Here is a 27414-nt window from a genome sequence, read left to right on the forward strand (position 1 = left end):
GATGACCTTTGAAGTATTTCCTTTGATTCTGAATTTTGAGATCCTATATTGCAGTATGCAAGTCTACTACTGTAAAGCAATCTAAAATATGTACAATTGTTCCAATATTTGAATTTATTAAACTTGTACAGAGCACTAAGCCATTTCCATAGTTCTAAGATCAAAAACATCTTCACAAACTTGGGCTGTTCCAAGAGATATACACACAAATTCACCTGGTTTGACCTTGCACATAATATAACAGATTCCACTTATTTTTAACTAGTGAAGCCAGACCTAAAAATTTGCAAAAGAGAGCATCCTGTCTCTCCAAGGCTTTCAAAAAACTGGTATCTGTCTTGAACCAGTGAGTATTCTAACGACTTAATATTCAAAACACACATAAAACCATGTAAAATGCAGACTTGTCAATTTTAAATAATCTTAATATGAAGACAGTGTAAAAGTCAATCTATTTTAATACAGAACTAGTCATATAAATTGCTTAACAATTTTATCTGGTTAGAACTAAATTCTTATAATTAATAAGTATATGTGTTTTTACAAATTCAAGGCGTCTAATGGAGATTACAGATAAACTTAATTACAAGGGCCTAGTATTTCAGTCAACCAAAAGCCTATCCAAATAGGAAAACTTTTAGTCCTAAGCCACATGGGCTTGATAGAGAAACCTACAAAGTCATTACAAATTTGAGTTTGTCTTTAAGATTCAACCAACTAGCGTACCAACTTTTAAAACACAGTGATTCACTTCTAAGACTCTAATAATTTTCCTAAAATTTTATGCCACCAATATTCAACTATATGGAATTATGTTAAAAACTAAACCTTACTTTTTACACATAACACAGAGTTTCTTTGGAGCAGGTTTGTGAGAGAAGGAGGAAAGGCAGCTGGTAGAACAAAAGAGGTGAGCCGATCCTTTTCGTTGATAAGCTGTCTGTCCCTTCTGTAAAGGCTTTTTGCAGTTTGCACAAGTGACTTTAACTGGTTTAGTGGGTTGCTGTTGGGCTGAAGGCTGGCAAATCTGTTTAGGAAGCGAGGCCACTGGTGATAAAGAATCCACCCCTGGCTGTTTCTGATTACGGGGAAATGATGCTGACTGGGAGATCCAAGAATCTTAAAAACAAAATGCACAAGAAAAAGTAATGAAACAGATCTTTACACACACTAAAATTACATCAGAGAAACAGTTTTAACTTCCCATTCTGTACACGTTGAAAATATTAATAAGCAGCAGCACAGCAGAGAGGTAAAGGACACAAGTTTCAGAGTAAGAATGCCTGGTTGGCATGCAGGCTCCATCACTTACTAGACCTGGAAGTTACTTAAACTCTGTGCCTAACTTTTCTCTAAACTGGAAATTGGTACCAACATCACATGAATGATAACATTAAATGAAATAATACATGTAATAAGCCATAGTGACCAGCACACAGGAAGCATTAAAAAATATTAGCCATTAGTTATTAAAGGAATTAATTTGCAGAATATCACTTTAAGTGAGGAACACATACATCAACATAAAAATATAATAAAACATTAACCAACCAGAACCTTTGACAGATATAATACAGGTCTGTTAAAGTTTATATACAATTATATTCAAAACACCTTTTTAAGAACAGCTTTTCCATGTATATCTATAGTTCCGTTAGGTTCTAAATATGCCACGTAACATCAAGAATTTGGAATGTCCCACAGAAATGACGTTAAGTCGGCATGTAGTAACCAATCCCACGTGCTGCTGTAGCCGCACCGCCAGTGCCAGCGTCGCACCACATCGAAGGCACCAAGTAGCATGGACGCAGTCCTCAGCTTTTCTCTAACAGTGAGCTTCTTTGGTTCTCGGCTGCAGTCCCCAGCTTATCGCGTCATCACTGTCCCACAGACCTCACTACACCACCAATACCATAAGCTTTTTCCATTTTGCAACTTTTCAGGCCACTGCTTCTAATTTCTACCATTTTGATCTCTTGAAATTTTTTTCCATTTGAGTTTTTTCTCAATTTTGAACTTGCGTATGTAAGAACTGCCCTTCCACATTATGAATGCTTTTTATTCCTTCCACAGGAAGTACAAAGAGATTTAGAGCTCAGGGAAACTTCTTTACTACAAAAACCTGAAGAGGGCACCTTCCTAGTTCTGACCCACACCACAACCTAAAGGTCTTAACAGGCTATATCCACTGCTATTCAGATTTCACCTTACTCCACAACCATCCCCCCAAATATATATAAAGAGAGTAAACAGAGTGCATTCTGGAATCCTCTTTCCTGCTATCATCAGGGTAACTGAACAGTTTTAATAAATCGGTAACGATACTAATGAAGAGGAAGAAAGTAAATCACTGAAAGAACAAGCAACCCATTTTCTGAAGGGCCTGCAATCAAAAATTATATTTGAACATGTGCTAGAAGTAATAGCTTTTTGCGATACAAATACTGGCTCCTTAGGACTTTCAATTTTGTAGGCTTATCATTTGCATACATACTTAAAGGAAACTATTTCAACTTAAGAGCATCAATTAACCTGATTTAGAAAAAAAATGACATTTTTCAATTTAGTTTTAGGCTCTGTAGAAATAATCTAATCACTCCCTTTATATCTCAGGCCTTATATTTCTCCTACTTTCAAATTTTCACCCCTTCCAACACCAAAATACTTTTAGAAATAGAATTTTATCTAAACCCTCTATTTTATACAAGGGACATCAAAGTGTAGCAGCTTAATCAATCCAAGAGCCAGTACAAATAACCAAGATTTTATAACTCTCTATTACAAATAAAGACAGCACATAAACACAGGAGCTAATTCATAAAACACAAGAGCAGCAGATATGTCTGTTTAATTTTTCTAATGAGTACTTCACATTCCCTCATATAAGAGTTTGAGTAAACAGGAACACAATTCTTATGATCATATGTCCCTTTGACCCAACGACATTCTTACAGAAATAAGCACCCCAAGACACATTCGTAAGCATATTCTTAAGAGTTATTTGAATAGTAAAACCTGGAACCAAGCTAAATAGAGACTTAACAAAATCAAACATATATCCTTGATACAGTCAAATATTTAATATCACTAGGTATTTAAAGGGGTAGTTGGAGGGAAGAGTTTGCAAAACTACACCTATCCTATGATCTCAGGTTAGAATTAAATGCACCGTTCTCAATGGTGAGACTGAATGTTATTTTCTGTTTCATACTCTTTTTTTTTTTTAACTTTTTTAAAAATTTATTTTAAGTGTGTTTTTCCAGGACCCATCAGCTCCAAGTCAAGTAGCTGTTTCAGTCTAGTTGTGGAGGGTGCAGCTCACAGTGGCCCATGCAGGGATCGAACCGGCAACCTTGTTGTTAAGAGCACTGCGCTCTAACCAACTGAGCTAACCAGCCGCCCCCATACTCTTATATTTTTAATACATTTATAATAACAAGAAAGACAAAATAGCCATTTTAAAACTGATTTGAGGATTATCATATCTCACATTAATGTGAGCTAGAAAGTTACAATGAAAAATACACAGCTGGTAGTAATATAAATCGGCAAAAACTTTCTGGAAGGCATATGACAATATTATTTCCACTACATAAAAACACTTATACATACAATCTCTCTCTCTCTCTCTCTCTCTCTCTCTCTCTCTCTCTCTCTCTCTCTCTCTCTCACACACACACACACACACACACACACACACACGGCGGTAAGGGTCCCATGAAAAATTCTCAAAACTGAGTAAAATAAGGAACACTTTTCTTTCAAAATCACTATAAACTAAATATAGCTTTTATAACAAAAATCTTTAGGAGGATGGGGTAGTGATATCCTTTAGCCCAGTAACTTCACTTCTAGGACTCTATCTAAAGAAATAATCAGGGCAGCCAAATGCTCAGTTGGTTAGAGCACGAGCTCTCAACAACAAGGTTGCCGGTTCAATTCCCACATGGGATGGTGGGCTGCGCCCCCTGAAACTAAAGATTGAAAACAGCGACTGGACTTGGAGCTGAGCTGCGCCCTCCATAACTAGACTGAAGGACTATGACTTGGAGATGATGGGCCCTGGAGAAACACACTGTTCCCCAATATTCCCCAATAAAATTTAAATAATAATCAGAAATTTCAACAAAGATGTTTATCATAGACCTACAATAGCAAAATATAGGAAAAGCCAATTATGGGAGTGGTATATTCACACCCATTGTACAGCCATTAAGACTTTTTTGTATAAATAATGTTAATGGTATTAATACAATGTAATAATAAATGAGGGGAAAATTGGAAGCAAAATTATAGAGTTGCATTTCAACCAAGTTAAAAAACAAAAAGGAAAAAGACTGAAAGACAACCACTAGAAGCATTAATCTTTAGTTAATAATAGGGGACTTTTTCCCTCATTTTTTAATAATGGATTTTCCAAACATTCTTTAATATTAGACATAACTCTCATAACCAAAAAGAGAATAAGCAAAAAAGAAAATTGACTACCATTTCACAGGGCAGTCTACACTGCCTAGGTTTTATAGTCATTTCTTATTATTCTCCACAATTCCCAGGCTGATAAAGTTGCTAATGAGCCTGAAATGATGAAAGAATGAGACAGACACAGAGAGCGGTATATGAGGCACAGGCAGACACAAATACTTGGGAGCAGGTGAAAAGAGAAAGGGACATATACAGACGTGGTGATGAGAAAGCCAGAGTTCTTATGTGCCCACAGAGCAAAGCTGCCTACAGAAAAAATTTTCAAACAGTCAAAAAAATTTACCAACCTTCAAATGTAAAAAATATAATAAAATGCTAATAAGCAAAAATTAAAATCAGATAGAAGTCAAAATTAAAGACAGTAAAAACAAATCAAATGCAATTATTATACATTATATTGCTCCTTAAGTGTGTTCTTTATCTTTTTCTTCTCTATTTACACATTAAAAATATACAACTAAAAATATATTAGCAAAAAGTGAGTACATGACACATAAGGTGCTAAATTGTTAGATTTTAGTGGTGGTAAATATAAGGAGTTTTTTTTTTTAATCCTTTAGACATAAATTTGTGTGACTAATTTTCTAGTAATTGTGGAAAAATACTATACATGGTTTTACATCTCTTATTAGCTAAGATTTCAAACTCAGAAGTCAACAGAATTAACACATCTTACATAAATAAACTAACGAAAGTGGCACCAATTACTACAATGAAAAAACCACCAGCCAAAGTTTAATTCATTTACTTGGGGTAGAAGACCACTCACAGCTTACCAGGATTATGATGAGTTGCAGATTCTCCATTCTGAAATACATCTCCTGCCACATTCATTCTACCAGGATTAAAAGGTCCTACTCCAGTCTTGGTCTGTGAAGTTAAAGATGGGGTGTATGTTTGTATATTAACACCAAAATTACTTGACTGCAGTCCGTTAGAGACATCTCCCAAGCTGGTATTCTGCAGTGATGTTACATGTGTAATCATTAAGTTCATATCTCGCCCATCATTCACAGAGCTCACACCTGTCTCTAAGGTTGTAACATTAGCAATCTGAATTTCAGAGTCTGGTTCTGTGGTGATACCACTATTACCCATTGCTGCATTTACCTTACTTCTTGAAAGACTGGAAGTGGAGAAATCCACATCATTGGTTCTGTTTTTAGTCTCAGGAGGTCTCCGCGGTTCAATAAAATTGGAGGAATTTTTCTCTTGCCCTTGATTTGTGTCTATGTCCTCTTCATCATCAATAACAATTGTCTCACTTACACTCCCCTTCTGAGAAGCCAACTCTTTTGAGGAAGAAAGAACTGTGGAATCATTTCCTTGGAGTTCCTCGTGTTTTGAAGATGTGAGTGTTATGGTTCTGTGATCAGCTACCACCGGAGCAGAAGGTGGGGGAGGCTGTACAGGTTCAATAAAAACAACATCATCATCGTCTTCCACCGATGAGTTCTGAAATTTATTAGATCTAGAAACTAAAGGCGTAGGTGGACCACTAAATGAATTCCCGACATTTGTGAGACTAGCTGCCATCGCCGTGCTCCCTAACACAACAGGAGTCTGATCAGTCAGTTCCAATCCTCCCACTGCACCTGTGTCCATGCCCAGCAACCTACGAAGGAGAGAGAAAAAAGGAAAGAACACCAGTGTCAGCACATGACTTTTTACGTTACCCTAATTCAAAGAATCTTTAAGTACTCTTTCTTTCTTTTTTATTCTAAATGTGAATGATTCTTTTCCGATATCCAGGAAAATTTTGGTATCCATTCTGTGATCTTCTCTCATTCACTAACCGTTTCTTATAGTTTACATGGGAACTTCTTGCAATACGAAAAAGCTAATTATCCAATTTTCAGTAGTAACATGCAGTATATTTCCACCTCCAACACCCTACTTTAACTATAAACACTGAAAACAGATAAATCTTCCTACACACATTTCAACAGGAAAAATAACCAAAATCTGACAACAAAAATCCCTTGTCTGCATCTTTATCCCATATAATAAAACGATATGGTCTAATCCTTAATTTCCCTTACCTCACCTTTTAAATCCCTTCTTCTCATCCTCCTTGGATCCCATGTAACTATAGCTTAAATCCGTCTGAAAATCTGAATCTTTCCTGACCCACCCAGAACGCTTAAATCCTTATTTGCCAGGCACTACACAGTGCACCTTCTATCGATGTGTCAGTCTAATAATGACCCCAAAGACATCAAATCCTGGAGCCTATAACCATTACCTTACGTGGAAAACGGGTCTTTGCAGATATGATTAAGGTTAAGGATTTATTTAAACAGGAGATGAACTGGGTGGGCCCTAAATGCAATCATAAGAGCCTTTATCAAAGGGAGGGGGAAGGAGATTATAAGCCTAAAACGTGTGACAGAGTGGAGGAGAGCGAGAGGCAGCCAAGGAATGCCGCAGCCACCAGAAGGGAAGAGACGAGAACAGATTCTCCCCAGAGCCTGCAGAGTGAGCATGGCCCTGCTGACACCCTGATTTGAGCTCAGTGTCACTGACTTCCAACTTCTGACCTCCAGAACTGAGAGAATAAATTTGTTGCTGTAAGAAAACTTGTTTACCACCAAGTTTGTGGTAATTTGCTTCAATACCACAGGAAATAAATACAATCAACTTTTCAGTTACATTTTCAAAACAGCCCTTAATATAGCTACAATATTTGCCCCAATTTAATGATTAACAAATTGTGGCTTAAAGATACCAACTAACATGCCCAAGTCACACAGCTAGAATGCACACCCAGGTCTTTATAACTCAATAGTCCAAACGCTGCATCGCTCTGCTATATTCAACTAGTATTTTCGGAGTACCTACTACGCATGCAGGGCTGTGCTGAAGACGAAGGCAGCAGAGAGCTAGCAGTGAAGAGCCAAAAAGAAATCAAGTTCCTGAGCAGATGGAGAGGACAAGGTCACCGTATGGACGGTAGTAGAACTAGTCCTGAACATGAATCACTTTAGTCTGAGTCTAAACATGAGAAAAACTAGAAGAGAAAAAAAAATGAAGGGTGAGTCTAGATTGTAGGTAATCTGTAGATGGGATGGGTGGGAATTTGAAGTGGTTTATACATGGTAGCCTCATTTTCAGAGTAGGTAATCTGAGAATGTGAGGAAAGAGTGGTTGTATAGGTCTTATAGGTTTAAGGGCCCCAATGCCAACTCTTACACCCTTTGTAATCCTTTCTCTAATAAAGCTACTTAGCCCAGTTTTTTGTTTTTTGTTTTAAAGACTAGTTTAAGAACACTTACTACTTCATATATATTGTCATTTGCTTATACTGCTATGAAGAACCTCTGGAAGGTGAATATACTAACGTAAGTATCACTTTGGTGGATGATAGGGAAGGATTTCTCACTTATTTTTAAATTTTAAATCTAAATTAATTTTTTTAAAAAACAGAGTGATAACAGTGATAAAGCGATAACTACTTTGGTGACTAAAGAAGACCTCTTTGAGGGCAGGTGACAATTACAGTGAAATCTGAAATGCCGAGAAAGATCCAACTATGGGAAAACTGGATGAAGGACATTCCAGCTCCTGCAAAAAGAAGCCTAAAGGGACTGAGGTTGGTGTATTCAAGCAACAGAATAAAGCCAATGTGGCTGGAAAAGGTAGGCGAGGAAGAATAGTACGAGATATAAAAACAGGCACAGAACAACTCACCAAAGCCAACAAGTTCACTCATTAATTGCATTCAACAAAGATTTACAGAGCACCTAGCATGCACAAGACACTTGGGTAAAATCAACAAACAAAACAAGTAAATAGCCTTGCTATCAAAAATCATGAATTACAAAATAGGCGAGAGTTTGGATTTTATCATAACAGGAAAGACTGCAGCATTTTCACCAAAAGTTAACAACATAATCTCACCCATGTTTGGAATAGACCACTCTGGTTGTGTGGGAAATGGATTATAAGAGGAAGACTGGAAGCAAAGAAACCAACTAGAGGGTGAGACATGATGATAGCCGAAATAAGGGTGGTGAAAGATGAAAAAAAGGAAACAGATTAGGGTTAGGATTTTTTAAACATGAAAGGATCTACAGATATACAGTTAACTGAAAAATAGTTACAGAACACAGAGTATTACCACTATACTATGTGTTCCCGAAACCCCCCCACTCCCCCCCACACACACACACAAATATTTTTCCCAAAGTACATTTTTACATAAATTCATAAAAAGAAAACTTCTGGAAGGATCACACCGTACTGACAAAGTAATTTGCTGGAAGAATCAGGGAGGTTTCAGCAAGTTGCACTTTAGATTCCACATTGATTTACAAAGAATTTTAGGCAGCTAAGCAGCTGAATAAATAATGGGCAAAACAGAAGATCATAGGAAGTTGACAAAGCACTCTCCGGATGCAAGAGGGATACAGGATAAGCACTTTTCACAGGTATTAAATGGGGGGGATACCAACTTTATATGAAACACTGTGGGTAGACCATAAGTAACTTGCCTTCTGATCGACTGTTTAGAGCCTAAAACAGTGCCTGGGCAGAGAAGACACTCAATTGTCCCAAATATTGATGGAAAAGCCAAAAAGCAAAAATCAGTATGTTCACTTTAACTACCAGAATCATTTTAAAGTAACATCGTTATTTAATTATCAAGGTTTGTAATCTAGTTCCTTATTTCATGTATACTGTGTCGTTCTCTGAACATTAAGCATCCTGGTTAAACCAAGTTCTAGTGGCCAGAGGGTACCATTTCCCATTCATTTCAAAATGAAATGTATTCAAATAACTTATACAATATTTTATAGGAAGCTTTCATTTTCACTTAACTGTGACAATGACCCCTTTAAGCTAAATACAACAGATATTAACTTTTTTCTATAATAAAACAGCTCAGACACATTAATTAAAACTACCCAAGGTTCAGGATCCAAACACTATGCACAAAGCTTGATTCCAAAACGAATCTTCATTCCTCCTAGAGCAGAAGCTGTGCTGGTGTTGAGATGGAAGACATGCTAATATTGGAAAATAGGAAAAGATAACATTTATATCTGCTTTAAAGAAAATGGATAATTCTATTTAAAAACTTAAAGGGTGACGTGACTATTTGCTTTAGCCAAAGATCTACCTACCAATTACTATTCCATATGTTAAGACACTTTAAGTATATTTACAAAAATTAAAATATGTACACATTACCCTAAAATAGCTCCTGAATAAGGAAGACTTCTTTATGGTAAAACAATAGCATATGCTAGGAGAAATCTTCATATAAGGTCTTCACTTAATTTTAAGAAAATATGAAAAACATTTTAACAGCACAACTACATAAAGTTTTAAAAGTGGAAATATGCTGAATAACATTTGATTCAAAATTTTTACAACTCATTTAAAAAAAAAATACAAGTACATTCTTCCAGTCATTGTTAGCATTTGTTTAATGCTTATTATGAGCCAAATATTCATGTCAGCTAAACATTAAAGCAACTCCATGACGTAAAAGCATTATCTCCCTTAAAACCAATCCTCAAAAGCAAGCGGCCCAAGATCACAGCCAGGAAGTGCTGCGTGGGTAACTCCGGGCTATGCTATAGGGAAGGGTGATGTCCAGTGTCCTTTCCTCAGCCCTGCTCAGCTCCTGTAGACTTGTGCCCATGGCTTCTTTTATGGAGTCAGTCCATCTCTGATTTGGTCTTCCTCTTTTCCTGGTGCTTCCTATTTTCCCAGCATTCTTGTCTTTTCCAAAGATCTCTGCCTTCTCATGATGTGCGCAAAGTAGAACAGCTTCAGTTTTGTCATTTTTGCCTCCAAGGTCATTTCAGGCTTAATTTGCTCTAGGATCCACTGGTTCCTCTTTCTGGTGTCCAGGGTATCCGTAGAGCTCGCCTCTAATACCATATTTCAAATGAATCAAGTGATTTCAAATGAATGATGTTGTAGAGGTCAGGATTTGCACATTCATAACTACTATGTAATATGTAATTAATTATTGAACAATAAAATATAGCAAAGCTCTTAATTAAAAACAGACCAGAGTCATTCAATAAAATAACCAAATCAATATTCAAAATACACATGTACCAAAAGGAAGAAATATCAAGCCCAAAGTGCCAAATTAAAGGGGGATTTAAAAAACAAAATGAAGTTGAACTTGTAGTTAATATTTACGTGCCACACAAGGTAAGAAGTATCCTCATCAATTTAATTTTCAGAGGAATGAGATATAAATCTACCGATGTTATGAAACGCATAGGCTTTTAATGCATTAGTTCTCTGAATCCTTTCTATGTTTTAGCTTACCTAAAGCAGAACACAACAATTTCCGGGACAAAAAAACCTAGAAACTTCACAGTACCCTCTGGTGGCTGCTAGGTATCAAATCATCATGCTCAGAAGAAAACAGTGGAGCAGTGAATAGGACTTTCCTTATCACACAGTCAGTTGTCCGCAGTAATCCACTTCTCTAAACAGAATAACTCCTCAATCATAACAGCTACTTTTAAACCCTAGACTGGAAATAAATTTGGTCACTTCTACATATCATTGAGAATATATTTCTACCACCAAACACTTTAGTCCTATAAAGAAAAGACAATCCAATTAAAGGATGACCACTTCTACATTATCCAAATAAAATCTATTCTATTTAGCCACTTTTCTACATCAAGCCAATTCTAATTAGCTATTTAACACTAAGCAAATAACTTCACTGCTCTGAGCTTCAATTTTCCCTAGAGTAAATGGTATAAAAAGTTCCCCAAGGGTTTTTCTTAGAATTCCAGACGACTGGATGTGAAATCAATTAACACACTATTAACTCCTAAACTATTACCAGGCAATTTTTACCTATACACCAAGAGTTCAGCAAATTTCTAATGAACTTTTAAGTTTCCTTGCAATACTCCATTATTGTTATGTACCAAATGACTCCTAAAATTCATCTGTTGAAATTCCGACGTCCAATGAGATCGTATTAGGAGGCAGGCCTGTGGAAGGTGATTAGGTCATGAAAGTGGTGCCCTCTGAATAGGATCAGTGCTCTTTTTATAAGAGACAGCCCAGAGGGCTCCTTTCCCCCTCCCACCACAAGGACACAGCAAGAAGTTGACAAGCAGACCCTCATCAGACACCTGAGCTTTGATCTTGGACTTCCCTGTATCCAGAACTGTGAGAAATGAATGTTTGTTGTCTATGCTATTTTTGTCATAACAGCCCAAAAGGACTAAGACAATCATTATAAATTACAAATGCTTTCTTTTACTTGGTCTTTATTTTGATTCAATGACAATCAATTAACACAATACTTGTTCTCATGAAAAAAAACAAAGAAAAGGTGTTAGTTAAAATATAAATATTGACACTTATAACAAGAAAGTACCAGTACTTGGTAAGAAAAGTTTATGCACATTCAAAGAAAATTACAAAGAAAGCATTTCAAAGTGAGTCAAGAAAAACATTCATCATTTTCTCACTGATAAGCCTAATAGCTTTCTAGGTACCATAAGAGTTACAAAGAAAGCCAAAGTGAATTCTTCTCTACAATATATGCTCACGGCACTTTTAATAGTTCTGAGTCAAAATGACAAATTAAAAATTTTAAGAATAAAAATTCTCTATACAATAAGAATAGATGAATTTATACATATAAATAATATCTAACACCAAACCAAAAGCTATCACTGAACTTAATGGGAAATATTAAAAGCATTATCATTAAAATAAAAAATAAGATAAGGATATACATTATTATTACCATATAACACTGTTCTGGAAGTACCAGCCAATGAAATTATATGAAAAATAAATGATATAAAAATTTGAAAACAGGAAAATTATAATTATTTCCAAATTATATTAGTCTTTAATTCAGCATAGTACTGGAAGTCTGGCCAGAGCAATTAGGTAAGAAAAAGACTAAAAGGCAACCAAACAGCAAACAGAAAAAGTAAAATTATCTCTGCAGATAACATGACATTATACAGAAAACATATAAGCAAATTTACCGAATACAAAAACAACATGCAAAAATCAGTTACATTTCTATATACTAATGAACCCTCCGAAAAAATTAAGAAGACCCATTTACTATAACATTAAAAAGAATAAAATAATAGAAATAAATTTAACCAGAGGTTGAAACACTTGTACAATTAAAACAACAAAACATTGCTGAAAGAAATTAAAGACACAGAAAAATGGAAAGATATCCCATGTTCATGGATGGGAAGATTAATATTAAGATGACAACAGTACCCCAATGCAATCTATAGATTCAATGTAATCCTTCTTAAGACCCAAAGGATGTTTTTGGCAGAGAGAAAAACTTATCCTAAAATCCATTTGGACTCTCAAGGGATGAAAGTCTTGAAAAAGAAAAACAAAGCTGGAGGGGTTTTATGCTTCCTCATTTCAAAACTTACTACAAAGGGACAGAAAATCGAAACAGCATGGTACTGGCATAAAGATAGCTATACAGACCAATGGCACAGAATACAGAGCCCACAAAGAAATCCTCTGATGTTTGCTCAAATGATTTGACATGGGTTCCAAGACAGTTAAATGAGTAAAGGACAGTTATTTCAACAAAAGAATTCAGTTGGTCCTTTACCTTACACTATACACAAAAATTAACTCAAAATGGATCAAAGACCTACATTTAAGAACTTAAACTATAAATATCTTAAAAGAAAACAGAGGAAAAGTGTCATGACATTGGATTTGGGAATGATTTCTTGGATATCACCTCAAAAGCACAAAGCACAAAAGAAAAAAAGAAATAAACTGGATTTCACCAAAATAAACATCTTTTGTGCTGAAAGAAAAATATTGCCAACTAAGAATACTCTACCCAGCAAAGTTTTCCTTCAGAATTGAAGGAGGTAAGAGTTTTCCAGAAAAACGAAAGTTGATGGGGTTTATCAACACTAGTCCAGCCTTACAAGACATGTTAAAGGGAGTTGTTGAAGCTGAAACAACGGACACTAATTAGTAGTAACAGGAAAACATATTAAAGTATAAAACGCACCAGTAAAGCTGAAAAAATTTTTAACTTTTGCGCAAAGAACACTGTATCAAGAGACTGAAAACACCACCCACAGAATGGGACAAAATATTTGCAAATCATGTATCTCGTAAAAGACTAACATCCAGAATATATAAAGAATTCTTACATTTCAACTACAAAAACAAAATATAGGCAAAGGTCTTAAATAGATAATTCCCCAACCCCAAAGAAGATATACAAATGACCAATAGGCACGTAAAAAGATGCTCAACATCATTAGTCATTAGGGAAATGAAAATCAAAACCAAAAAATATCATCTCACATCCAGTAGGGTGGCAACTGTCATAACGAATAGACAAAAGTAACAAGTGTTGGTGAGGAGAAATTGGTTGGTTGGCTATTAAAACTTGACCCCTTGTACACTGTTGGTGGGGATACATAAAAAGGTGCAGCAGCTATAGGAAACAGTATGGAGGCTTCTCAAAAAATTAAAAATTGAATTACTATATGATCCAGCAATGCCACTTCTGGGTATTTATCCAAAAGAATTGAAAGCAGAGTCTCAAAGAGATATCTGTACATTTATGTTCACAGCAGCATTATTCACAATGGCCAAGAGGCAGATGCAACCAAAATGTCCAAGGGCAAATGAATGGAGAAACAAAATGTGGCATACACGTATGATGGAATGTTCCTCAGCCATAAAAACGAAGGAAATCCTATTACATGCTACACCATGGATGAACCTTGAGGACATTGTGCTAAGTGAAAAACCACAATATTGTATGATCACACTTATGAGGTATCTAAAGAAATCAAATTCATTCAAACAAAAAGTAGAAATGGTGGTTATCAGGGGCTGAGGAGAGGAATAAATGGGGTATTGTTATTTAATGGGTAGAGTTTGTTTCTCAAGATGAAAATATTCTAGAGATCTGTTGCATGATAATATTTAAAAATGGTTAAGATGGCAAACTTCATGGTATGTGGGGTTTTCTTTTTACAAATGAAGATAAAAAATGAGATACCACTTCACAGCAATTAGGATGAATGTTATTTTATTTGTTTAAAGGAAAATGCCAAGTACTGGTGAGGATGTACAAAAATCAGAATACTTCTGCGCTGCTGGTCAGAATGAAAAATGGTACAGGCCCTGTGGAGGAGAACAGTATGGGAGTTCCTCAAAAAGTTATATGTAGAATTAACATGTGTCGGTCAATTCTACTTCTAGGAATATACCCAAAAGAACTGAAAGCAGGGACTGAGATGAATACTTGTGTACCAATGTTCATAGCAGCATTATTCACAATGGTCAAGGGGTGGAAACAGCCCAAGTGTCCATCAACACATAAATGGATAAACAAAATGTAGATATATACATACAATGGAATATTATTCAGGCCTAAAACGGAAATTCTGAAACATGCTACAACATAGATGAGACTTGAAAACACTATGCTATGTGAAATAAGCCAGACACAAAAGGGTAAATATTTTATGGTTCTAATTATTTAAGCTACTTAGAATACATAAATTCATCGAGATAAAAGATAGACTAGAGGTCACTGGGAACTGGGGGTAAGGGCTCTTGGGTATTAGTGTTTCATGGGAACAGAGTTTCAGTTCGGGATGATGAAAATGTTCTGGAGATGGACGGTGGTGATTTTTGCAAAACATTTGTGAATGTACTTCATGCCACTGAACTGTATACTTAAAAACAGTAAAACATGGTAAATTTTACAATAGTATATTTTGTCAAAATTTTAAAAAATAGAAGATATAAGGGCGGCCTGGTGTTTCAGGTGGTTGGAGCACCACGCTCCTAACGCCGAAGGCCACCACTCTGATTCCCACATGGGCCAGTGAGCTGCGCCCTATACAGCTAAGATTGTGAACAGCAGCTCTCCCTGGAGCTGGGCTGCTGTGAGCAACCACGGGCTGCTGTGTGCTGCCGAGGGCTGCCGTGTGCCGCCATGAGTGTCCGGTGGCCAGCGTGAATAGCCGGCAGCAGGCAAGAGCTGCCATGAGCTGCCGACCAACGACTGGGGACCAACTGCCTCAGCCGGGGCAGCACAAGGCTCATAATACCAACATGGGCCAGGGAGCTGTGTCCTACACGACTAGACTGAGAAACAATGGCTTGGACTGGGGAGGAGGGAGGCGGAAGAAAGGGTGGGCAAAATAGAAGATATTTACATGAGGGAAAATATCACAAACAATGAATAACTACAAAGAAAATATTTGCAACTCATATCCTAAAAAACTGAAGACAAAGGTCCTACATTCAATGAGATAAACCAACAACCAGAGAATAAAGGACAAAAAAAAAAAGGGAACACAGTTCACAAGAAAACACAATTGGCTCTAAAATATGTGAAATAATTAAGAGAAATCCATATTTAAACTCTAAAGAACCACCAATTTTCTCTCACCACACTGACAAAGATCAAAAGGTTTAACTGTATAGTAAGAGACTCATACTGCTAATCAGTGTGAATTAGTACAACTTCTCTGAAACGCAACTCAAAAAATATTTCTTGGGCCGGCCCGGTGGCTCAGGCGGTTAGAGCTCCATGCTCCTAACTCTGAAGGCTGCCGGTTCGATTCCCGCATGGGCCAGTGGGCTCTTAACCACAAGGTTGCCAGTTCAATCCCTCGAGTCCCGCAAGGGATGGTGGGCTGTGACCCCTGCAACTAAGCTTGAACACGGCACCTTGCGCTGAGCTGCTTCCTGGATGGCTGTTGGTTGGAGCACAGGCTCTCAACCACAAGGTTGCCAGTTCAATTCCTCGACTCCCGCAAGGGATGGTGGGCTGCGCCCCCTGCAACTAGAAATGGCAACTGGACCTGGAGCTGAGCTGCGCCCTCCACAACTAAGACTGAAAGGACAACTTGAAGCTGAACGGCATCCTCCACAACTAAGATTGAAGGGACAACAACTTGACTTGGAAAAAAGGCATGGAAGTACACACTGTTCTCCAATGAAGTCCTGGTTCCCCTTCCCCAATAAAATCTTAAAAAACAAACAAAACAAACAAACCAAAAAAAAACTACCTTAAAATGTATCTTAAAATAGTTATCTTAAATATACTATTACCTCATTTTGCAGACAAATAAACTATTCTGTTATCAAGTAGCTTTCCTATGGCATACAGCTGGCAAAACCAAATTTATACCTAAACCCCACGTACCTTTCATAATAGCATATTATGTCTGAGTCATATAGAACTGAGAGTTGTGAAATGGTCTGATACACTGACCACTAGAATTCAAACATTAATCAGCAAAAGACTTTTACAACATACAAAGATAGGGGAGGGATTAGAAAAGTTTCAAATTTGTGTCAAAAATGTCAATTGTTGATAATAGTCTATACGCAAAATATTATTAGTATGATAATCATTGGACCTGAGTACCTATTATTGGCCTGTCACATACCCAGTGTTATTTTTTACCCTTGTCTCATAGCAATCTCAGGTAGGCAGGCGTTACTACACTCATTTATCAAATGAGTAAACTAAGGCTCAGAGGTTAAACGACTTACCAGAGATCACAAACTGGTAAACAGTAGAGCAAAATTGCGTTTTAACAATTTTATTGAGGCATAATTTGCATACAATAAAATTTACTGATTTTAAGTGAGAAATTTAATAAATTTTAGTAAATTTATACACTTGAGCCGTCATCACCACAACCTAGTTTTAGAGCACTTTTATCACCCCCAAAGTTCCTTCATGGGCAGGGCAGATCTGAACCACAACCTGACTGCAAATCCCCTAGCTACACTCAAGTGACAAAAATGCCTTTTTCTTTTTCTTTTTTTGCATAAAAGCTGCAAAATTAAGCCCCACTAGTTCCCTTTCCATGTGAGGTCTCAACATACCACTAGAATCAAACTCACATGCCATCTCACCAAATTCAAGTTTACTAAAATTTGGATATGCCTCATGTAAATACAGCAGTTAGAACATAGGATGCTATTACAAATATTGTGTGATACTTTTTTAAATGCAAAAGGAGTTTCGAAAGGGAAAGACAAATGAACGCATAAGTCCAGGAGAAAGAGACCAGGAGGAACACAGCTGGGCAAGGACATCAAGAATGGAACGTGATATATGAGTGAAGAGAACAGGACTCAGAAGTCAAGAATTTGTGTCCTGAAAGACAAAGACTAACTTGAACAAAAGCTTCTCTTTGATAAGCAACATAAAACTGTTTGGCGATATGAATGGAATGACTTCCTAGGCAGGAGTTAAAACTTACTTGATTAGGAAACAGGACTATACAATATTAAAACAGACAAAAATAAAAATAGAAAGTGAGACAATATTCATAGTAATGATAGGTGTAAAGCTAAAACCAGTTCAATTTTATAGTAATAATTTTATATAACTAATTTAAAAAGGGCCAAATCCATTACTTCAAAACAAACACAGAACCATGAACATATAATAACTCTGATACTATGTTAGAACCAGAAATAATTAAAATAAAATATGACAAGCTTCAAAGAAAAAAATACAAATCTAAAACAGAAGCATAATATAAAATTTTCATTTAACCTAAATTTTCAGTTCCACTATAACATTTTCCTAGTTGTATAGGATCAAAAGCAAATTCACTAATCTAATAATCACTGGGCCGAACCAAAAATTTACCAATTCCAAATTAGAGTCCTAGAGTGCAGCATTAGAAGGCTACACAAAATGCTCATGTGAACATAGTACCAAAAAACTGCTAGCCAACAATTAAGAGAACACATCTTTTATGACTCCAATGATCTGCAGATGTTATAATATACAGTTGTTGAACAAGTGACTTTCACGGTGCCCTGACTGATTAGCCTGAACAATTCTCAGGCTGGTTTCAAGAGACACCCTTCTTCCCTGGCAAAAAACATGCCTTAGAAATGAATGATTATAAAACTGTTTCAGCATTACAAGAAAGTTTCTTTAGTGTTTTTACGTTAGAAAACCATAATTTCAGTTCCAAATTCTTACAAAAATAAATCCAGACATGGTATGTAGGTAACCACAGTAGTACCTCGGTTTTCGAACATCTCCATTGACGAACATTTGTTTATGAACGCCATAAATTTTACAGATCTATGGCATGATTAGATAGTAAAATTCATGCTAAATTTTCAGTTTTAGGGGTTGACTTTAAAAGTCTGGAATGGATTAATCCATTTTGCATTACTTTCTATGGGGAAACCGCGCCTTGGTTTTCGAACATTTTAGAACTCAAACGGTCTTCCAGAAGGGATTACATTCGAAAACCGAAGTACATCAAAAGTTATAGCAAAAGTAACATACACATGGCATTGCTATAAAATAAAAACACTGAATAATTTCTCATTGAATTAGTCACATTTTAAAAACTCTCTTCTGTCTGAAACCTCTAACTGTCCATCACATTTTTACTTAAAATAGCCATTTAAGTATATTTCCCATCCAATCTAAGTGGTTAGAAAGAAGTTTACTGCAAGAATTACAACAGATCTTGCACAGAAGTTGCAACAATTAATACTATTCCTAGTAAATTTATCTTAAATTACAATTTAACATTAACTTCTAACATCAGAATACTAGTAAAATATTTTAAAAATTTTAAATTGATATATAACACTATTAATTTTAGGTGTATTTTTTAAACCTTTAAACTATAAATTCACAAAAACAAATTTGACGTCAAATTCATTAGGAACTCTATAGGGAAAAAAATCTAGAACCTCGAGAAGAGAAACTTAATCCCTGGCAGACTATCGATATTAAGGAAATAGTTGAAATTCTCTAACAATAATACGGTAACTCTTCAACGGAAACCACAGTATAACATGTAACAATGAAACAAATATACAAGCTTTCATAAACCTGATCTACTAACTATTCATTACCTATTTATCCTAAAATCCAGTTTATTCTTAAATCATCTCTTCAAATAATAAACATCAGTACTTACAGGACATTGATCAAATCAGTAAAAATAAAACCCACAACAGTGATAATCTCTTCCAAATCAAAGACCATAAATGATCCTTAAATTTTATTACTTCTGATTTTCAGTGGACTGCTTTGAAATTAAAGCAGAACTAGGACAAATCCCAAATAGTCATGTGATCAAGAGATTTTGCAAACCCCTCTACACATCATTTTTTAAACTCTAAAATTGATTTTACAATGGTTTACAAATTCAATTCCAAATTCTCGCAAAAATGAATCCAGACAAGGTATGCACGTAACTACAGCAAAAGTAATATACACATGGCATTGCTATAAAGTAAAAAAACTGAGTAATTTATCACACTGAAAAAGAAATAAGCACTCACATTCCAAAGTGCTTCAAGTGTTGTGTAAAACTTAATCCAAAAAATTAATACATTTTAAAATACACAATAAAACAAATGTGCTCAAATGTGTTGTAACGCAAATTTTAACACACTTTAAGATGACCACCTTATCTTGTTACCAAGCAAGTGTTTGGTGCTGGCCTTCATAACTCTCTTCCCAGCTCTACTTTAATAAGATTACAAAGTGACTTTTTTAAAAACAGGTTGCAAATACAAAAACTTGCAATTCCAACTACGTAAAACTTTTTTTCTTATTGTTATACATCTAAAATACAACAAAAATAAACTACAACTGTTACCCAGAGCCCCACAGTTCAGTTATGGATTTATCCAACAGCAATTTTTCTCACTGACAACTGTATAGATCTTTACATACTGCAATTGTACATAAGAACTTTTTACATTTGCATAGTTGAAAAGTCCTGTTCAATTCTAAAATCCCAACTCTATGCTCTGACAGAAATAGAAGAAAATTAACAAAACAAAGAAAATTAAACAATTGAAATAAAAAGCGGAAAATGCATGGAGTCAAAGCAATCTCTGTGTACTTGTTTCCTAAATTAAAATGCCCTACATAAAATACTGTTAGAGAATCCAATGTGAGAAAACACTTGTGTTTGGGCTCACTGGCATTCCCAAACACACATGCAAGTTGAACATGTCAAAATCTTCTTATAATAAATGTTATTCAGTATAATCACATACATTTTATTAATATTGTTAAATGGGGCAGAGACAGATGTTAATGACTAGAAAGATAAAAAACATAAAATTTCTAATTATTCCACACCTTTTGACAACAAAGATAGAACTCCAGATCTCATACATATTCTGTCCGTTACAGTAATACTATAGCATCTGATTAAAGATTCACTTTGTCTCAAACAAGGGCAAAATATAATAAGACTTTAAGAATATGAACACTGTTGTACAAAAATGGCATGTCAAGCTCCATATCCATGCAAAAAATGAAACACTCATATGTCAACATCCGTGTGATATCTGAGTGATTCGGGGTTGTCTCACCAAACAAGGTACAAAAGTCCAGCCTATGAGATTATATAAAAGTAGAAAATGGAAAAGTAGAGACTATCCTGCTTTCCCCCCACAAATGTCTAAAAGGATAGGTGGGAGGGGAGGATGATACATACTATTAACAATGCATTAAAGAAAGACACCATGAACATGCAAAGTATTTTTAAATGCTAAAACAGTTCCTAAGTACATCTAGTAGCACCTAACTCATATTAAGTACCCAATAAATGTAAGTATAACAAAGAACTTATTTAGTCAAGGTCAATTAAAAAATTGTCAGGTTATCTTCATCTTACTGTCGGTCATATTAAAACACCACTAACTGGTGTTTTTAAGTAATGGAATCTGTAATTCTGAGCTAAAGCATTAAACAAATCAAGAAGCACTTTTTGGGGGCAACCAGATGGCTCAGTTGGTTAGAGCGAGAGCTCTGAACAGCAGGGTTGCTGGTTCAATTCCCATATGGGCCAGTGAGCTGCGCCCTCCACAACTAGATTGAAGACAATGATCTGCAGCTCAGCTGCCAGAGGGGCAGCCAGATAGCTCAGCTTGTTAGAGCACGAGCTCTCAACAACGTTGCCAGTTCAATCCCCTCATGGGATGGTGGGCTGTGCCCCTGCAACTAAAGACTGAAAACGGTAACTGGACTTGGAGCTGAGCTGCGCCCTCCACAACTAGATTGAAGGACAATGACTTGACTTGGAGCTGATGGGTTCTGGAGAAACACACTGCTCCCCAATATTCCCCAATTAAAAAAATTTTTTTAAAGTAAAAAAAAGAAGCAGCACTTTTTGGTATTATTTGAAAGAACCATGGCTTTCTTTAGTATACATGTGTTGACATTATAGAAAAGTCCTGATTACACATTTTGCATGTCATCTTCAAATGTCTACCAACGATAACCAATCATAAACTGTCCTCCTATCAATATCACAACTAAGAACCAAGAAAAAAAATCTGATAAAGGTCAATTTTTTCTGAAAATATGTGGTGATAAAATAAGTATTGCCCATCTATTTGAAAGATCTGATCCTTGATCCATTATATCTGAATGATCTAATGCTTCAAAGGAGCTTTAAACCTATTAGAGAAGTCATAGTCATTCAAGTTGAAGTATGTAGGAAACAATTCGACTCTAAACTGCAGAAAGACACACTGAAAAAGAGAATATAGTATTTCTAATTCAAATAGAGCCTGTTAGTTTTGAAATAAGGCAGTAAAATGATCTAATTGATACCTATGGTTCTATTATATTTTTAAAAGGTACTCTGTAAGATTCAAACATTATATATTTGCTTACACATGTTCTCTAGGAAAAGAACAGACTGAAAAGATTCTAACCTTGGATTTTTTCCCACTGTTTCAATTTCTAAATTTGTAAAACAAGCATATTCTTTTTTTTTTAAAACTTTTATTTATTTTAAATGTGTTTTTCCAGGACCCATCAGCTCCACGTCAAGCAGCTGTTTCAATCCAGATGTGGAGGGAACAGCTCACACTGGTCTATGCGGGGATCAAACCGGCAACTTTGGTGTTAAGAGCATCACGTTCTAACCAACTGAGCTATCCGACAGCCCCTACAGAAGCATATTCTTAAAGCAAGATAGCATAGTTGCTGAACTTAAGCACTGTAATCAAACTACTTAAGCTCAAATCCTTGCTTCACCAAATCAGTCTATGCCTGTTTCTTCCTCTACAAATGAGGACTAAAAACTACCCATATCACTGGGTTTTCATGAGGATTACTTAACACATGTTAAAAATTAGTTTGGACATGTTTTGATAATTACAGAATGCAAATGATAGGTACATATAGGATATTGAACCTCTTCTCACTCATAAATTTGAAAGTTCCTAAATAAACTTTAAAAAAATACTTAGCATAGAATTGTGCTGGCATACAATAGGGGCTCAATACGTGCCAATTTAATTACCCTGCGGTCTACTTGCTAGGATTAAAGGAAATAATACGTAAAAGTGTCCTGCAATGGGCCTAGAATGATATCTATTTAATATAAGCTGCCATCTTCACATCATCCTTCACAATCAATATTCAGCAAATAATTCACAATCAATTAACTGTCTTTTGACCCATTTGGTAATTAATATTTAAGTATAAGCCACTATCCTTATGATTCACCTCTGGCAGAGATCTAAAAGTTACAATGTCAACTGTCAATAGACTCGAGATACAATGTGTCCAGAGTGGACTCCAGAGATAGAATGTATTGAGGGTTAACTTCACTGATATTTTGTAACCAGTTTCAATTGATGGCAATTTTGACTGGTTATGTTTTCTTATTGCCTAGCACATCACCAGACTGCCTTAAAACCAACAAATTACAAGCACTAAACTCAACTGTAAAGGGAGAAAAAAAATGTTAAAGATGGTTGCTTGCATAGCATTTAAAACGAACTTCAATTCCCACTGTGGAACTCTAGAGGGCACCAGAAATATGCCCTCCTCTCCAGCACCCCTCCTCCCGGGTAACGTGAGCAGCTGCAGGAGCCCGTCGTCTGGTTGCTGAGGTTGGTATTGCAGCAGCAGGAGCGATGTCTGCAGCGGTGCAAACAGCAGCGCCCACTCCCAGCTGTCTCCCAGCCATTACCCAGGCTTCGCCCCGGGGGCAGCTGCCACCCAAGGGAAAGCTCCTCCCCCTCAAAACAACGGGGACAGACTAGTCCCATGGCTGAACCCTACAAACAATCTGACAACGTCTCTACCAACAACAAATTAGGGGCAAAGGACTCACAATGGGGATGTTTTTCCTCCTCACTTTCTGTCAAAGATGTACCAGACAGGGTTGAAGGCGATTCCTGACCCTGGGGTAAGAAGAAAAATGAGAAATGGATCAAGAACAACCTATCCAGGTGGGAGAACCAAGCCCTTCCCACCAGGAGGAGGCAGAGAAGGGAATAAGAGGTCAAGAAGGTTCAGCCCTTCTATTATCACTGCCCAGCCCAAGACCAACAACCCCACGTACGTAAAGCGGAGCAAAAAGGCGTAAGATATGTATTTGGGACCAAAACCCACGTGAAATGTGAAATCTGGAGGGAGGAGGCGGAGGACACCAAGCCTGCTCCCGGGAAGGAGGCGGGGGAAGGGCGAACGTTGCCTCGACGCCAGCAAGCGAATGGTATTCCCTCCCAAACTGGCCCACCGGGCGTCACCCCCATCACTCCGGTCACCAGTTCGAAGGTAGGGGCGGCTCACGTCACCGCTGGGCTGAAATCTCCCATATTTGCCCCAAGCATTTGCCCTGGGCCCAAGACTTGTCCCCCCCTGCAGTCGGAGACCGGCAGCGCTGCCTCCCCGTCCGCCATTAGAGACCCAGCCAAACAATACGCGAGGAGCCAGGGCCGCGCAGCGCGATGCCGGGGAAGAGAGCGCACAGGAGGGGCCCGGGGCAGAGGCAGACCCTCGCCCCCCAACACCTGGGGGCCTCGGGTTCCGACGCTGCCGGGGGAGCCAGACCACGACCGTGCGCCCCTCCCCCACGGCCCCCCTGCACAGAAAGGGAAACACCCGCGACCCCCCCCCCCGCGCGGCGCCCCCCGCCCCAGGCGCCCCACGCCGCGTCCTCACCCGGCCCTCCCGACCTCGCCCGCACGCCCGCAGCCCTCGGGCCGCACGCGCCGGCGCCCGTGACATGAGCGGAGCCCGGAGCAGCCCCCGAGGCCCTACGCGTAGCGGCGACGGCGGCCGCGCCGCGGGGGTTAGTCCCGGGCCGGGGGGAGGCTCCGGAGGCCGCCCTCACCCATCTCCGCCTCTACGGCCGCCTCCGCCTCCGCCTCCGCCTCCCGAGGCTGGCTGCGCCAGCCACCCCCACCATCGGCGGACCCGGACTGCGAAGACAGCGGGGACGAGCCTCACCCGGTTCTGGCTGCGGCTCCGCGGAACGAACCTCCCCTCCCCCGGCCCACCCCCTTCGGCAACGCGCACAACTCCGCTCGGTCCAGTCCCGGGTTTAGCGCTGGTGAGCAGGAGGAGGCGGAGAAGGCGGCGGCGCGGCCGAGCCCGGGAAGGCCCCGCCCGCCGCAGCCCCATTGGCTGGCGGGGAGGGCGGGGCGAGGCTCCCGGGGCACGTCCATTGGCTCCGTCGGCCTTCCTTCAGGACCCCCTCGAGGGGGTGGTCTGGAAGGCTGTCCATCAGGCGCAGGGCACACCCCCGACGTTTCCAGTCCCTTCGCCCCTCCGCCAGCCCGAGCCCTCGGCCGCGTCCCCTCCCTCCTTGCCCCCGCCTCCCGCCCCGCCCCCACCGGGTCCGTCAGGTCAGGCGGCCCGACTTTCGTTGCCGCCGCACCGGCCGCGGGCTCCGTCCCTTGGGGACGGGGGACTCCCCTGGGCCGGGACAGCCCGAGACGCTGAGCCCGGACTCCTGCCCTCGCTCGGGTTGGGGTGCCCAGGCCGCCGCGGCGGCTCTCAACGGCCCTGCCCCGGGAGGGACGCGGCCTCGATGTCCCCAGCGCCCTCTCTGTCCAGCTCCTTGAGGCCCTGTGCGAGCCGCAGAATAGGGGGTGCTGCGGCGCCAAGTGAAAGGCCGGCGGCGGACGAAGGCGTCCCCGAGTGTTCCTGGGGCGGACGCACGTCCACCCGCGCCTCGCCCCGTGGGGAGCAGTCGCACCACCGCCCGTCATGGCTGCGGGAGGAGACGACGTCCTCCATCTTGTCGGGGCCGCGGTGGTGGGGGGGAACTTGGGACCCACTCGGAACCAGGCCCGTGGGGCTGGGCGACGTATCCCGGGAAGTTCCCGCTGGGTTGCGCCATTGGGCCGAGAGGACAACCCCGCTGTCGGCGTCGGCGCCCGGAGACAGGCGCGACAGGGTTGGCGACCCAGACGCCGCTCCCCGCCCCACCGGGCAAGATGGAGACGCTGCGGGCGCCCCTGGAGCCGGGCCCCTGCGGGCGGACGGGGCCGGGCCGCACGCGAGTCCTGAGCGCCGTCCCCCACCGCCCTCCACCGTCTGGTGCTTCACTAGTGATGGACCACTGTCCCCCCAATCGCCGCGGTGAGCAGCCCACCGGCTGCGAGCCTCTCTTTTGTTCCCCGTCTACCCCGACGTCTCGGGCGCACGCACGGCGGGTGCGATTCCAGGACTCCGCGGAAGGAGGAGTGGGGCCTCCTGTCCCGCCCTAGCGGCAGTTGGCCGGTTGACAACGATGGAGTTGGGGAAATGGATGGATAATTTAGACTTCTGAGTTCCACCATTACCCACCACTGCCTACTAATAAATAGACGTGTGATGTTATCATTGAACGTACAACAAGATGATAATGAGCGTGAAGTTTGCAATGAAGTTAATCATCCATGGAGGTCTCAGTAAAGACTGAAGTTAAACACCATAGACGCCACTTACAGAGTATAATCTAGGAGAGATTGAGATTCATTAATTTTGAATTAAAAAATCAAGTAATCCTTCCACCTATGGCGAAATGCAATAAATATACTCTTTAAGTTGACGAATATCCAACATGTATTTCAACCAGCATTCTCAAAATAGTATCACTGTTTTTTAGCAGACTTTATTTCATAATTTAATTTTTTTCAGTTCTCAACACAATGAAATATCCTTATGACTTTATGATACACAGTTCTGTTTTACAATGACCTTCTTGATGCCGCTATCTTCACAACAGAAATGCCCTCTACTACCGGATGCAGGGTAACAGGAATAATTCCCTGGAAAACTTGCACTATCCCCTTTCTGTTGCCATGTACCAAGGCAATAGCTTTTCATTGAGCTTATAGTTAAAAAATACTATAATATCATTTATTGGAATTAGAAATCTTCCAAATAAGCCCTGTCATAGACTTAAATGATGGATTGGGTTACCGCATGCTGTTCAATTTGAGGAAGCACCATACTGCAGCTGACTCCTTGGAATTACTGCTGTTCTTAACAAAATAATTGCAGTTGTATATGTTATTCATATTTTGTATTCCTTCATTAAAATCCATTTGTCTGTGAAGATGTTGTCTCGGTAGCCTGCAGAATATTATGGAGGATTTTATTTGAAAGTTTAGAACTGCAAAAAAAAATTTTGTGTCATAATTTTTGCAAACTACACTTAATTTATATAAAAACATTTTAAAATAAATATTTGAATGTTCATAACTTGTTATTCATAATTTCCAAAAGGTAGGAATAATCCAAATGTCCCTTAACTGATGAATGCATAAAAAAAATGGTCTCTCCATACAATGGAAGATTACTCAGCCATAACAAGGAATGAAGTTCTGGTACATCCTACAACATGGATGGACCTTGAAGACGTAATACTGCATGAAATAAGCCAGACACAAAAGACCACACGTTGCATCATTTCATTTATGTGAATTGTACAGACTACGCAAATCTATAGAGACAGAAAGTTGATTCGTGGTTGCCTAGACGTGGGGAGGTGGGAAGTGATAACTAAAATGCATGGGGTTTATTTTTGGAGCAATGAAAATGTTCTAAAATTGATTGCAGTAATGGACAATTCTGAATATACTAAAAATACATTGACTTGTTCACTTAAAGTGGATGCATTGGGTTAGAGC

General features: G+C 39.0%; 1 protein-coding gene across 14 annotated transcripts in view; it reads right to left on the reverse strand.

The window, feature by feature from the left end:
- The window catches only part of ZMYM2 (zinc finger MYM-type containing 2), a 93615-nt gene extending 68640 nt beyond the window's left edge, over positions 1-24975 (reverse strand). The window contains exons 1-5 of one of the 14 annotated variants that reach the window (XM_074330115.2): positions 24743-24871; positions 23622-23691; positions 9393-9494; positions 5262-6100; positions 834-1119 (exon numbers count right to left, since the gene is read on the reverse strand). In XM_074330115.2, the coding sequence (XP_074186216.1) occupies positions 834-1119; positions 5262-6090 (1115 nt within the window). In that variant the 5' untranslated portion in view covers positions 6091-6100; positions 9393-9494; positions 23622-23691; positions 24743-24871. The other 13 variants (XM_074330122.2, XM_074330123.2, XM_074330125.2 and 10 more) reach the window with 13 other exon arrangements.
- Between the last annotated feature and the right edge of the window lie 2439 nt (positions 24976-27414).

Source organism: Rhinolophus sinicus, chromosome 16 (assembly GCF_057876585.1).
Source record: "Rhinolophus sinicus isolate RSI-liver-muscle chromosome 16, RSI-T2T, whole genome shotgun sequence".
NCBI classification, from domain to species: domain Eukaryota; kingdom Metazoa; phylum Chordata; class Mammalia; order Chiroptera; family Rhinolophidae; genus Rhinolophus; species Rhinolophus sinicus.